This window comes from Manduca sexta, chromosome 27 (genome assembly GCF_014839805.1).
Source record: "Manduca sexta isolate Smith_Timp_Sample1 chromosome 27, JHU_Msex_v1.0, whole genome shotgun sequence".
Taxonomy (NCBI): Eukaryota; Metazoa; Arthropoda; class Insecta; order Lepidoptera; family Sphingidae; genus Manduca; species Manduca sexta.
In genome coordinates this window covers 14,652,164-14,667,882 of record NC_051141.1, presented here as the reverse complement: position 1 = coordinate 14,667,882, position 15,719 = coordinate 14,652,164, and the positions used below count along the sequence as shown (strand labels likewise).

Below are 15,719 nucleotides of genomic sequence, written 5' to 3'. Positions count from 1 at the left end.
TATCAGCTATTTTACTCAAAATAATTGAAAATCAAAAATATACTTACATTATGTAATTATGATTAATAAAATGTTCTATTTTCACCCGTTATTTCCCTAATATTTAAATTTTGAGGTACGTACTTATATATACTAAAAATGTAAAACTTGATATATATATTTCGAACTTAATGTCACGAGAACTAGTAGTGTAATTTTAGAAACAAACATACCATATCTATTAGCGTTTACAATGAATTTAAAGATGTTTACATATCAACAAAACATTATATTTGTTTGGTAACAACTAACACAACGTGATATAAAGGAGTCTGCCCACTACACCTTTTCATATTGTGACCTTGCAAGGAACGTGTCAGGCAAAAAAATATTTCTTCTATTGAAAAGTATGAGCCTATACCACTAAGCCATACCGTCACCGACCATCACCATCATATGCCATGCACGGACCGTCAATAGGTATCGGCGAGATTATATCGCCGGAGCCGCTACGGTCCTTGCATGGCACGCTACGTTGAGAATTCGGTGCGCATAGGCAGCGAAACGGGGAGCTACGCTGTTGATAGATTCTAGTGGGCATAGTAAGCCGTGTCATGGTTCTTTCCGTACCTAATACAGTCATGATATGATGCGGTTACGTGGAGAGATAGCTTGGTTTGGTGGTGTAGTTCTATTAACTATTACATCTGGTGAGATTCCATTTTTCTCTAAGATAGATCATTGGCGACATAAATACTGTTCAAATCATGATCAGGTGCCAAATATGAGAAAAAAAAAATGAAATTGTGCTCCGGCGACGCAAGTCGCGTAGCATATATCATTATATATTATGCCTTAGGCTTTTAACGCTTTGTTACACGAAGACTTATTTTCGTGTAACAAAGCCTTATTTCTGTAGTTTATTATATTATTTACATTACTCAATTAAATGTAACAATGATTTATGTCACGTTTGCTCATCATGGAGCTCTCCTCATATATAAGTAAATGTTAGTAAAAGGTGATAATAACACCAGACTAATTTATTTAAGATATGCAATGCATTTAAATACAACCACTGACAAGATGCACCGCTATCAAGTCGAGAACATGGTTCAATTAACGCTAGCGGACATCTCTAAATACTTAACAGTGGCTGTCTTGGACAAAGCGTTTAAATTACGGACAAATAGTCAAGACGTAATTAGATTTTTCCAAATAACACGAGCTGCTCCTGCTGGTGAGGGATTAATTGGTGCTGTGTACAGGATACGGGTTTCAGGAGAACAACATACAGCATCGTTCATCGCAAAGGGATTTGCCGGTGACGTTCTCTTGAAGAAGTCCCTAGACTGCACCAAGTACTTCGAGCGTGAAACGCGGTTCTTCTCGAAAATTCTTCCTGTCCTCGTCGAACTGCAGGCGTCGCTTGGTGCAAAGCATACCATACAGAACAACATACCTATTTGCTACGGATGTCACAACGACGGTGAAAATGATTATTTATTGTTAGAAGACTTAGCTGAAAGTGATTGTAAATCAATATCCGAAAACCCCACCGAATTTGAAAGAGACATTACTTTGGGATCTTTGGCTCATTTACACGCTGTATCCTTTGCACTGCGGATCAAAAAGCCAGATGTGTTTGCAAGGTTTGCGAGCTCGATTCCGGAATTATACTATACAGCTGAGAATCGCCAGTGGTACCAACGATTTCTTCAGAATGCTGTGAAATTAGACCTGGACGTTTTACGGCAGTACGAAGATGATTCAAGTATTTACTTACAAAAATTCAAAAAGTTAGTGGATGATGATATCTACGAAAAGGTCATAGAAATATGTTCCACTCCGGGATGTTTTCCAGTTCTGAGCCATGGCGATGCTTGGTGTCCTAATTTCCTATGCTCCAAAGACAGGGCCGTTATGATAGACTTTCAATTATTCAGATGTGCATCACCTGCAACAGATGTGACTTTGTTTTTGATTTTATGCAGCAACGTATGCCGTGACAAAGAAGATTTTTTTAAAGCTATTGATGTTTATTACAATTCTGTAACATATTATCTGAAGGATATGGGTATAAATCCGGCCACGGTTATTACGCGGCAAGACTTAAACGAAGAATTAAGAAAATTTGGAAAGTTTGGTTTGTTTGGCTCTATAACATCTATACCTCTTCTAGCAAGCAAACGATGCGATGTATTAGAATCTTTTGAAGAGAAATTTGCGGACTTAGAAAGAATACCTTTAGAGGAACTCTGGGTCTTGACTCAAATCGACGACGAAGATCATAAAATGCGTTTGGTGAACGCTGTGCGAGTAAGCGTCGACACTGGACTCATTTAAAAACTATTATAAATAAAAAATAATAGATTGTAAGTGCTTCGCTGCAAAGACCTTTATCATTCGTAATATTCCATACACCAGTCGACTTTAACGGAACTAAGTTGAAGTCCTGTCCAAATGGCGGTGCCGCAAACTGATTTGTAAAGAAATACTATACAAAAACACCTGTGGCTGCGTACAGATAAGCCCGTAGATGAGTCGGCAGTACATCGGAATGTTCGGACTCGTGACCGCTAGACACCCAAAAACTAATTATCGCTGTGATGGTGTATAGCCGGCCATTCGGTCGCTGCGTCTCACGTATAATGTGCTGGTGCATATGACCTATCGGTTCTATTCTCATATACTATTATACTCGGACAATCTTTTATGTAAAGTGGCTTGAGCAAACTGTGAAAGATGATTGCAAGATTCGAACGTATTTATTTATACATATTTTGGTTCTTTCACTATTAACACAACCAAGTTTACTACATTATATTTTACGATATAGTTGTCATATTTTTTACTTGTTTGGTAATCACGAACAAAATATAAATGGTTTTTGTTAACGTTTTTCTGCAAGCAACCGTACATAACGACAAAGTGCAATGACGAGATGTATTAATGTACGAGTCCGGTGATAAATGTTGAAAAAAACTACGTCACTATGAACATTATGTTTTGTTGTTGATCTTTATCATTATGAGTAGTAGTTGAGAATTTAGAATTTATCCATAACTTAAATTTATATGTATCGGACGTGTCCACTGTCGACGTGATTCTACAAATTGGCAAATGAGAATAGAAAGTTACATGTAGAAGTGTGAATTGATTTATTTTTGTTGTTTCACAAACATTGACGCTTTTAACATCTCGTGTACGGTGGTGTATGCTATGTACATTATCGACTGATGCGTGTGTCAAACGTAACAGAACAGACGAATTTCACTTAAGGCATATTTCTGTTACTTTCTTATTATTTGGTTTTGTAACAGTAAGAAAGAGATAGATAGACAAGGAATTTAACGTCTATGGTAGCATTGGAAACTATTCCACTCACATCGCAGATTCCTAAATACATCACAAAATTAAATAAAATTTACCTTGGTTGTATCATGTATGACCGTTAGAGAATTCGTGGCAAATATGTGCCCCTACTGAATATAAATTGGATGATTTTAGTTTCATTTTATTTGTTACATTAAACATTAACAGCGTTTAGGCAAATTTTGATCAAGGAACGTGTGGAATATTAAATGGGGACATCATTGAGCATGTATTATGCTGTCCAACTATGTTGTCACCTGTTCATACTCTCTATAAGTACTACAATATATACTTGGACAATATCGTAACCTAAAGAACTTTAGTCTATGCATAATATTTATTCATAAAATATGAAAGTCAAATACTTATTTATCAATGAAGGAGTATTTGATGCGTCATTTAGACCAAGGTTACAATAGTTTGATGTTCGTGGAATTAAAGTGAAAAGTTGCACTATATATCGTTGGGGTTAGTGCCGTTCAAAATTCATACCTCCAAGCGAATATCTGACCTGCCCATTTGAAAATACCAATTGTAAGAATAACACCCAAACAAATTAATTATAATTACTAAAATTTACATCTGATAAACCTTACATTGTAAAAATCAAGGATTTTTCCTGGCAGTACTAATGTAAACGGCCCGTCTTGTCATTTACGAGCCCTCGAAAGATAACCGTGAAATTCAATAATTATAAATTGTTATTGAAGCGTCGAATCCGTACGCACTAAAGACATCCGAAATAAAATTACGCGAGTTGAATAATCACTTGGTGGCGCCAACACTTTATTTGCATGCAGCGTTATATGCTTCGACTCGGTCTTCGGTTTTTGTTATTAAAACTAATTTTCGCAGATTATCTTTGACACCGCTTATAATTCAAATCGTTCAACTATGCGTTTCGAATACGTTCAGGACGTTTTAGTGAAGCAGGTTTGGCATGACGAATATCACTTTTTGCTGTTTCAATTCTATTACGAATATGTTTATATACTTGTTATACCGGTTTGAGATATTTAATAAAAAAATAATTTACTTTTAGGTATTTAGTACTAATTAAGAACAAGTAATATGATTTCGTTATATTGCGTATAGTTTTATTCCATTCGATATCCGCTATTATATCGCGAATAAGGGATGAAAGTGTGGTAAATCTCCCCAACAGAGAAGCATGTAATAAGATATAGGAATTGCGAATCATTTGCACAATTAAATAAATTAAATAAATAATTAAAAATGCCATTTTTTTAAGTTTATGTAAATAATTATTATACTTAAATGTTAAAACATATTAAAATAAGGTCCTTTAAAACATGACGACGAAAAATGAGGTTCATTGAAATATGCTCACATACTCTAGATAGGCTTGTGGCTGATTAATATTGTTACACAGGACATTAACAGCGGCCACAAAGACGCACCGCGGAGAACAATAAAATAAAAAGACACACGATGACCGGGCTCTTAAAATTGTCAGAGAGCACTTCTAAAAAGAGATAACGCATTTAAGACATTAAAAAAAGTTGAGTCCATTTTGTAAACTGGTTGTAAACGATCGTGTTCGCGTTGTTCAACCGAAAAATGGTGTAACACGTTAAATGTTCATTAAAAACCTTACCATATGCAAGTTAGTCTCGGGCTGAAGTATGTCGGTTTCGCAGAAAGGAGAATTTACTTAAATTAGCGTCGACGATGTCAACGCATTTTGTACTTATAATTATGAGCTTGTTTGCACATAGCAATTAAAATGCGGTGTATAAAAATAACAGTAATGCAACTTTTTAGTCGGCGTCTTGTAAATGGACTTCTTTTACGCGACAACTCCATATTTTATCGTACGCAAGTTATCTATATATTACGTTAAATATTGATGTGCTCTAAAAAATAAGAAAATGTTACAATCATCTTTTGAAAAGGTAAAGATGAAGAAGGTAATCTCTGAAACGAGTACTAAACAATGAGCCGAGGAAATTCTTTTAAATATTATATTTAAAAATGTCGCTAATAGCAAACCGAATTGATATAAATGATATTATATAATTTTAACAGATTAAGTATCTTTTGGATCAATGGATTATATATGGAGATTCAGTATAAAACTGTTATGACATATAACAAGTAATTGATGGCCAACATAAAAGTTAAGACACCGTCAATCAAGGTTTTTGGTAATGAAATATATATAACACTTACCTAATATAAAATATGTGTTACAGTAATATATTAGATTATATGTATCAGATTCACTCAGCAAGTAACAACTATTGATAGTTAACAAATCCTATAATATTATACATGTGAAAGTTTGTGAGGATGGATGTATGTTTGTTCCTTTTTCACGAAACAACTACTGAACAGATTTAGATGAAACTTTACAGTAATATTGGTAATACATCAGTATAACACAAAGGCTACAATTTATAATGATTATGTGTAATTTGGTCGTAATATATTGATACATATATATTGATATAAGACGAAAAAAAATATTCCGGAAAACTCCTTCACGCGGAAGAAGCCGCGAGCTTCACTAGTAATATATATTTGTACACATATTTACGCTAACTAAATAAGATTGTGACGTTATATTTCGTGAATAAAGTGGTATAGCCATTAACAGTTTATAAATAATATATATTTGTACATATATACGCTCAGTAAATCAGAGTGTAAAGTTATTTGTGCATTTCGAATCGATTTAGCTATTACGGTGATTGAAGAACAAAGGTCCAACAATTTGATTAGCCACGTTAGTGGGCCGCTGGCACAAAATCTGCCTACATCCAAATCGCTCACACTCTAACGCCTACGTGTATCCAACTCGAACGTGAATCAGAAACCCGAACATAATGTATCCGTAATATTTGATACGAACCAAAAAAAACTCATAAACATAACACCTGATATTTTAAGTATATAAAAAAAATTATATGATGTTTATTTCAACTATGGCCTTGTTCCTTCCGTTATATTAAAGGAACGTACGTAACATGAATAGACAAAGAATATATAACAAAATATAAGGCATGAAATAGAAATATATAAGTAAAGCGCGAATAAATCTAAAATGACAAAGTGTTGTAAGAATAATGATGTTTATATGCATGTTTTTTTGTTCAATGGCATCGTGTGCAATTTAAACCTTGGCTTTAATTATTGATAATCGTAAGTATCGGCTCTAATATGTATGTCACTAGCTTTGCTCGCAGCTCCGACTGTAATATTCATTTTAGGGGTTAGAATGTGTGAAGCTAAGCTTAGAAGAGGCCTGCACCTGCTTGTGAAAATCTTATCGAAATTGATACAGCCGTATTGTGTGTGCGTTTCGACAAACAAACAGCAAAATTATTAAGTGCACATAAAAATAATAATAATCATTCACAACTTACACATATAGAATAACAGTTATTTTGGTGTCGTCTAAGTTCCGCTTTATTAGCGGTGAAAGCCTCCTCCATTTGGCTCCATGCATCTCTGTCCTTGGCGGCTCTACTATTAATACCAGCATATATTACCAGCTATTTTGACTATACCGTCGCTCCATCTTCTGCATGGTGTTCCTCTTTTTCGTCTTATTCCTTTCGGGTACCTATTCGTGGTTATAGAATAGCCTTAATTTCATATTTTACATATTATTTACCTACTTGCATGGATGTACTGAAGGGGCCTCTTTCTCAAAATGCAGCTTCTTAAAGCACACTGCGACGAAGCATCTCATGTTAACCACTATGTTGTTAAGAATACACGCGTCGCGTTTACGGCGAACCATGAAATCGGGCACCGAAAGAACCTTGTAAATCAACTGGATGGCTCACGCATTTTTTACCGGCCCTTATGTAGTGTGGACACGTCGGTTTAGTTGTAAAGACAACGTGTTTTGTTTTTGCCTATCAGTAAGTTACTTTATACTTTATGTCAGAGTGGTATGTTATGAAATGATTCATGATTAAAGTTATTTACAGGTTGCAAACACAGACCGTTTGACATTACATTTATACGAGTAACAAATATAACAAAAAAACTCACTACATGAAATAAAATAATATATTTAAGTACATAGTTTTTCTTGGAAATTAAAATAATTGCAAAGCTGTGATTTTTGTCAGTTAGCATTAAAGAAAATAAATCTTAAGATATTATCCAATGTCACAAACTTACGAACACTCTAGCGTCAGCACATTAAAATGTATCTAAAAGCTTTGTGACGACAAATTTACTTGTTATCGGTTCGTTCCTAAATTGAGAACAAACGTCAGAAAATTCAAGTTTATGCTCATTGTGCACGCTTCAATGGAAAGGAATGAAGTCTGATATGATTTGAAGTTATTTGTGAAATGTTCAAGTTCTTACATGGCGGATAATAAATAGGTTCTGTTAACTCAACAATTACTACATGGGGTAGCAATCAATGCCAGTTTATAGTCTAGTTTTTTTTGTTAAACTAAAACATATTGCTTTAATTTAGTAGTTCTCCATACTGTATTTCATAAATGCTTTTTTTACTGCAATTTTGATGTCGGGTTGAAATATTATCAGGGATTGGGTGTAAACACGTTTGAACTTAATTACTTAGAATTAATATTTAAATTAAGTTGCTGAGTTAACATGTTTTCCGATAAACTTTTAACATTAACATAATATTTGAAACGCGTTACCCGCCCAGCTTTATGTTTCGGAGCCGAGATAATATCTTAAGACGCGTTATACCTTCGTGCCATCACAGATAATAATCGGAAAACCTGATATTTTTATATAAAACATGCCGGGTCGCTTGAAGTATGATATAGATACCAGATGAAATATAAGAAAACGACGCGATGAAAATATTTGAAATTAATATCGTTCCGAATGAGTATTAAAATGATAATTTATAAATCCTTTTAAGTTAACGATAAATACATATATTGTCAAGTTTTAATGCCATCCTGGCTCAAATGTAGTTTTGGCGGGAAATATGTATCCTAAGCTGGCAGCTAACAAATAACTATCTCTTTTGTATATTAATATTTTATACACGGAATGTAGACTTTAACTTCTACAATTTTAGTATCTTTAATGAATAACGTCATATAATTAATATACATAAAATGAAAAAAAAATAACTTAAAACCTTTTTGATTTTATTAATATTCATAATTTGTGAAATACGTGGGTTCCTCTGTGATTGAATATCCACCACATACATGTATTTATAAAATTATATACTAGGGTTATACGTGATATTGCCTGCCTGACCGAAATATGTTACTTCCCAAATACATTACAAAGCATGCGCTGTGCTTACAACGGTGTGGCCATACTGAATTTCCGACTCTGCCCAACTTATTTATTCAAATTATCGCAGTTTCTAAAAGTTAATTTTGGTAAGCCAGATAATATGATTTAAAACGGAAAATCTCTTATGAAACGGAGTTAGATATATGTTGTACAAACAATTGTAATATTAACAATTGAAGACTACCTATTTTTATTTATATTTCTGTCATGTGTTTCAAAGGTATCTATTTAAAGAATGATATAAGATTTTGATGATTTAAGGGATATATGCGGAAGGACATTATGATTATTGTGATATATTAAACTGTTATAATTGATAATATTTAAAATTTCAGACTAGAAATGAAACTAGCTCGGCGTAGTCAGGTAAAATCTAGTTTGGAAAACATAAAACATTGGAATTTAGGTGTTACGTTCATAGCATCTGTCCTAATAAACATTACGGACGCATTAATTGGTAGAATTTTGAATCACATCATTAAATGTGTGCATAACATTTATTTACGAGCCGCGAGACATGCATCTAAAAGCCCATCAGTGGGTGTTCATTAGAGATATAAGTCGAAGATCATTCGGCCCACGTCGTTATTGCCCAACGATTTATACAATGACAGAAATATTGTTTATGTATAGTTGTTTGTTTAAGTTGCATTGATCAAGGATGGGCGTGTGAAGAAATAGAAACGTACCTCTTAAAGGATTTTGATGGCAAACACGATGTATTTGCAATATTTTCACTGTCGTTTTTACTTCTGATGGACACTACGTAAGTATTTACGAGATCAGTTTACTTACAGATTATCCAATACCCATGTTTATCAAACTTATAATCTTTGAAATTTGATTTAAGTAGTACACGACCTTAATCAGCATAACGTAGCTGAAAAAGCAAATATTATTATAATTTTCAAGACAACATTTTGTAGACTACTATCTACCTACTTAACGTAGTACAATTTCGAAACCTCTATTAAAAAAGCGTTTTATACTACATTGCTAAGATCATTAAAAAAATATATTTTAACAAACTCTCGCGTAGTAACAGAGACAGGCGCCGGATCTGTACTCCGAATTTGCTTGACTTTGAATAATGTATTCGAGAATTTTATATTATCCACGATCCTTCGGAACAAATTTTCCACGAGCCCTATCAATTAATAAGATTCGGTGCCGCGCCGAGCTCTCTCATTTAGGCCTTTCGGGCACAGGCATTAAGCAACAACTCGTTTGACTGGTCGTTAAAATTCCCCGTAATTCGTCCCGGTGAGGCGGTTTTAACACTGTGTTTTACACTTTTGTATCAGAACTGACATGAGTGCCTGATATGTTATGTAATGACGGCGATACGTCTAAAGAATAGAATGGTGTTATATTGCAGTATTATTTAAACGCTTCGTAAATTGCTATTATATGATAGAATAATACTTGAAGGACCTACGGAAAATAAGCAATATCACCTACATGTTATAAATATTATACATCGCCTTCGTATTTGAAAGACTACTTTTGTTATCCTATTTTTATGTCTATAGATAATTGTTATTAATATAGCGCCCTCAAATCGCAATGTTAAAAAGGCTAACAAGTTATGAATAAGTACATAAAATGTGGCAACAGCAATTATTGTACGCTTATACACTGTCCCGCTGTTCGGCACGAGCCACAGGCCCACGCTGGCCTAGCGCGGATTAGTAGACTTCACACACCTTCGAAATTTCTATGAACTTCTCAGGTGTGCAGATTTCCTCACGTTGTTTTCCTTCACCGTTAAAGCAAGCGATAATTCACAAGGAATATACACATAAACTTAATTGTAAAAAAGTCAGAGGTGTGTGCCCTTGGGTTTTGAACCTGCGGACATTCGTCTCGGCAGTCCGTTCTACAACCAACTAGGCTATCGCCGCTTATTATGTTGTACGCTTAGTATGGAATTGAATAAATAAAATTTACGTTCTTTCATAAACTTTATTATCGTACAAAAATAAGTTATAATAACAATATTTAATAAACATACTTTTTATTTAACATAATTAATTAAAATAAAACGTAAATAATATTAAAGTAATAATGTTGGTTAAGAACGAGGCAATCATCTACACAATGAGTCTCTTCATAATCATTCTAATAGCTTGTAATCGACAACATATTTAAGAAGGCGTGTGAGAGGCGGTGTACTATTACTGCAGATACCTTTGACTATTTTTATTATTTCTTACTCAAAAATAGAAACACTTAAGGAATCATCTCGATGGTCTCAAAGTATGTATGCCTGTTACAGATCTTGATTATGATGTAAAACTATTTTGTATGAAAGACTGGTAAAGTAATTAAAATAGTTACCCGAAGAATATTTGAAAGCTCATAGATTTTTTTTAAATATAGTTAAATTTAGCTTTACAAACTGAACATATTTATTCAACTCTACATCGGCATTATGTTTTAAATTTCATTATTTAACTTAACAAAAAAAGATGTTAGCTCTACTCTCTATGTGAAGATTAACATGCAATAATTGAAGGCGCCATCACAAAATCTTTATTTTTGTCTAGTTATTTGTATTAAGAAGCGAAAGCAACTATCCTTCACGCTAATTGTGAAATAAAAAGTTTCCGAGGGGATGCGTGGGTTGCTGTAACACATAATTTATTGTACGCGATATCCAACCTTATTGCTGATTAATAAGGGTGATTACGTTTGCAAATAATTAATTCTTTATGTATTTACAACTAACCCACGTTTTTTTACGACGCTACGAGGCAATGGCAAGTGTAGGCGCAGCCTACATGCCACATTAAAAAATAAAACGACCTACCCTAGGTGTGAAATCGACCCTGACGTAACGTTTGAAGATAAATGATAATGTTTTTTAGTGTTAGAAGAATATTCAATATTAAAATTTATCAAAATATCCATATATAGATAATTGTTTTATTTATGCACCTAGAGTGGGCTCAAACTGATGTATTTTGAATTTTAAATTCCGAAATTATTTGTAAAGCTCATGTTTTATGGATATGGCAAATGACACACCCATTCGATAAAAAAGATCGATGTTTTGCTCCATAATATTACAATTAGTATAGAACAAATGAATTCGCCAACTGTATTCTTTCTTAATTTTCAATTCTTACATATTCATGCATAAAATTAATCCCTTGTTCTTTCGCATCAAAGTTTTTCAAGTTACTAAATAAACAACCGCTTTATTATTTTATTGTATTTTAAATAAATCTGTGTCTGAATGACTGTTAGACACACCTCTATTGAATTAATGTTTAATCACCTAATTTTATTTAACATCACCATTTGTAATGGTAGTTCCATATACGACACCAGTAGGTGTAAGCTGTTTAATGCACACCTGTGGGTTGTGAATGCTAATAGCTGTCTTTTGTCTTAACTACACGAAAGAATCACCATCGAACATACACTTTGAGGAATGAATATACTCGCAAACATATTATATTATGATTTCCTATCACATCAGAATATGCGTATTCCAATTCAAAAAGTATATCCTTCGTCACATTTCTATAATGAAAAATTAATAAAGCCGTGAAGAAAACAAACGCATTATCCATTTCATATTCCGCCTTTTAAGAAACAAAATATCTATAGAAATAATACGCAATCAACATTTAAGTGCTGTGTTGTGCGTGAACTAGACATCAAAAATGAACGTAAGAAAACGATCATGCTTTTATGGGATCATAAATGCGAGCAAAACTTGTTGGCAAATAAAGAACGGCAACGTCTTAATAAATATTTGCTTATACCACTGTGACCTGTAAATTCCCGTGTCCTATATAGTTAGAGCAGTAGTGATGTTACTTATGTGATTGCTACATCTTATAAGTTTACTTCTAACGATTTTTAGTTAGGTACTTATGGTTTAAGATTGAATTAGAAAATAAGTATCTACATTACGCATCGCGCAGGCAACACTATTGCGTGGTAAGTAAGTTGCAACATATGCGAAACGGAAAGCCCATTAGAGTTGCAGCGGCAGTATGTAGATTGTCAATTGTTGTCACAGTCTTAATTGTTTCTAATCGAGAATTTTGCTGGTGGTAGAATATATTTTATTTGCACCCGGATAGCGACCACCGTACACAATGTGTTAAAACAAACCATAGTGAGCTTAAGTGTGTCACGTTCTGGGATCTGCCTGTATATATCCGGTTCCAACAGGCCGGCATAATTGTGTCGACTGCCGACTATTCTACTCTACTCCACTCCATTTACTTTCGGGTTCAATGAGGTCAGTTCGTGCCCGTTTAAAAAATGGATAATCTTTTACCTAAATTTAGAAGACTAAGATTCGCATTTTCAAACTATCTATAAAAAATCGTATTCGCTACGTTCCATCACTAAACACATAAAATGATGTACCGAGATCAGAATTATCTCAAGGACATGCATACAAAGGTGTCGTTGTTGATGAAATTAATCGTTGTGATTTCGAAGGAACGCAAACATCGGTTATCGAACCAAGGAGAATCGGAATATTGTTTGTTTTGCTTAATATTTAATATTAAAAATACGTTAACAGTCCACGGTTGTAGCGAGTATGATAAAATTTCTCAAGCGGCTCAAAAAAAACTGTTTTGACTGTAACTAAGAGGAATTCAAATATTAATATGCATAAGTGTACCTGCCAACCGTTTTTCGTAATTTATTTATTTATACCTACCTTAACATGTTCATTGGGGAATAAGTGTTTCATGATAAAATGTAAATGATTCCGTAAAAGTCATCCATGCATCAGCAATTTCAAATTAACTAGATTGCAGTAATTTTTTATTTATAGAAAGCAAGTCATAGGAGTGTGAGTCCGTCATTTGGTCGTAAGTACATTCGGTGTTAGCCGCATAATAAAGTGCCGAGAACGTGCCATAACCGAGTGGAACTTTGGGCCGGGCTGGGCACTCGCCCGACCTACGTAGGCGCAACCATACTACCTACTTCCAAGATGTAGGAGATAGCGTTATAGGTTAGGGGTTATAACATCTAATGCTTTTGTTATATCACTAATTTTTAACACTGTTATGCAAAATATCGTGATACTTAACTGAACATTAATTAATAAGTGTGAAACTAATCTAGTTATAATTATTCAGTGTAAGTTAAGTATAGTACAAATACTAAGCCTTATTCATTTCCAGTTTTAAAGTAATATAAATTATAATCTAATCTAATTATAAAAATGTCACCTAAAAAACATGCAGTAGAATTGAGAACCTCCTCCTTTTTTGACGTCGGTTAATAATTATTCTATACGTATGTACTCGTTGGCAGTAGTTTTATAGGAAGCTACTATATTGGAAATTGGGGTCGGCCGTCTTATTATACGCGCACAGTGAATCGTTTCTTTCTTAAACCACGTGCCCAAGTTAATCCCTGATACGGTAGGGTCAGAGGAGAGGGGAGTCAAATTATAAATTTTCTAAAGAAAGTACTACGTGGGTCGACGGCGCGTGCCATGTTGCGTGAGCGCACGAACGTTGATAAATATTACTTTAAAAAAAAGAATGCTTGTCGTTAGATTCTGTAAACGTGGGCAAGGATTTAAGATTTATCAGGTACAGTTATATACTGCTAATATGTACCTAATTTAGTTGGCGTTGGATTTTATTATTTTACACGTAAGGAATATTTAACGTGGTAGTTAAAACCGGTTAATATGTGTATGTCAAAACTTCATATTATTTTACTAGAAGTAATATTTATTTTTATGTATTTTTATCGTATTTGAGATCAAAAACCCTAAACTTTCTGTATCAAATATAGTGTAAGTCGTATGCAACAATATATATATATACATATAATATAGAGTATAAATACATAAATGGAAACGGTAGGTACGCAACATGCAATTATTTGCTAGCGTTGTTTCGTTTGCAATGTTAGCTGTTGTATAATACATAAGGTTCTATACATTAATGTGTTCGGCAATAATAAAGACCGGATGTATCTTTATAGCCGATCATCGAATCAGTCTTTGACACACTTGCACTATCAAAGCCTTGTCGCCCCCGCACCAGTCGAAAAGCCTTTAAATATTGAATAAATACACCTACAATCCATTGCAATGTCATATAAACCGGCTAAAAATATACGTCATCACACACGTTCGCTGCGGAGGTACTTGGAAGCTTTACGTTTGTGCCACTTAACCGTGCAGTTGCCTAATATCATGTAGGCTGTCGCTGGGCAATCCTCGAATCTAGTCTTTGGTGCAACACCCACAGCACTTTAACTCCTATGGCGTTTGTAATACAGTTTTAATTTGGTTAACGTGTACACGATGTACCGTTTTGAAAATGGCATTACGACGTCAACGGTGTCGCAACAGACGCGTGCCTTGTTCGAAATTTGAAAACCATAGCTTGTATAAGTAGTTAATAGTATTTTAAACTTTAACGCTTTAGAAATTAGATACGGTGTGCAATACAGAGTTCAAAGCTCATTTAAGCCCAAACTGCGTGCAGTGGTCACGTGGGTTGAGTGACGTCACCCAAGAAACCAACGGGCTCCCTTAAAACCTTTCAACAAAGGCACTTGATAAGAATGATTTAGTAATTTCATAGAACTTGGACACTGTTTAAAGCTCAGGTGTGCCAAATTATAGGATTGTATTAAACTGAAGGTGCGGGAACGGTGAAGTAAATTGTATAATTAATACTACTTTTTAGGTCATATTTCGCTTAGTGAATACAGTATAGTAGCTCGTGTGTACCTCACACTGTTCAGGCCATCTTAGCTGCTTCGACTAGTACTTAGTCCTTACTTCCTATGATGATAAATATGTGCCTACTGCACATATGTAGGTATTATTCAGTGTTTTTTGCTATTTTTGTACACAAATAGCTTGACCACCTTTGAAGACACGTAGGTGTATTTGTCCGAATTTACGACGCGGAATCTTTGTCCTAATTTAGTTATTTTGTCAAACGATTGATTTATTTATACGTGGATGAATTATAATTATTGCTAGCGCCATATAAAAATGCAGTCTGGTATTTTTTATAAATGTTAGTAAAAAGTCGAAGAGACTAGACTATAAGTCACAATGTTTTACGACTTGG

General features: G+C 34.1%; 2 protein-coding genes across 2 annotated transcripts in view; one reads left to right on the top strand and one right to left on the bottom strand.

Moving 5' to 3' along the window:
• Nucleotides 1-15,719, bottom strand: part of LOC115455774 (epidermal growth factor receptor) — a 117,309-nt gene that overhangs the window by 31,080 nt on the left and 70,510 nt on the right. The window lies entirely within an intron of this gene.
• Nucleotides 1,051-4,591, top strand: LOC115455775. The gene has a single exon (XM_030184474.2). The coding sequence runs from the start codon at nt 1,066-1,068 to the stop codon at nt 2,323-2,325; it is 1,260 nt and encodes a 419-aa protein (XP_030040334.1). The 5' UTR covers nt 1,051-1,065; the 3' UTR covers nt 2,326-4,591.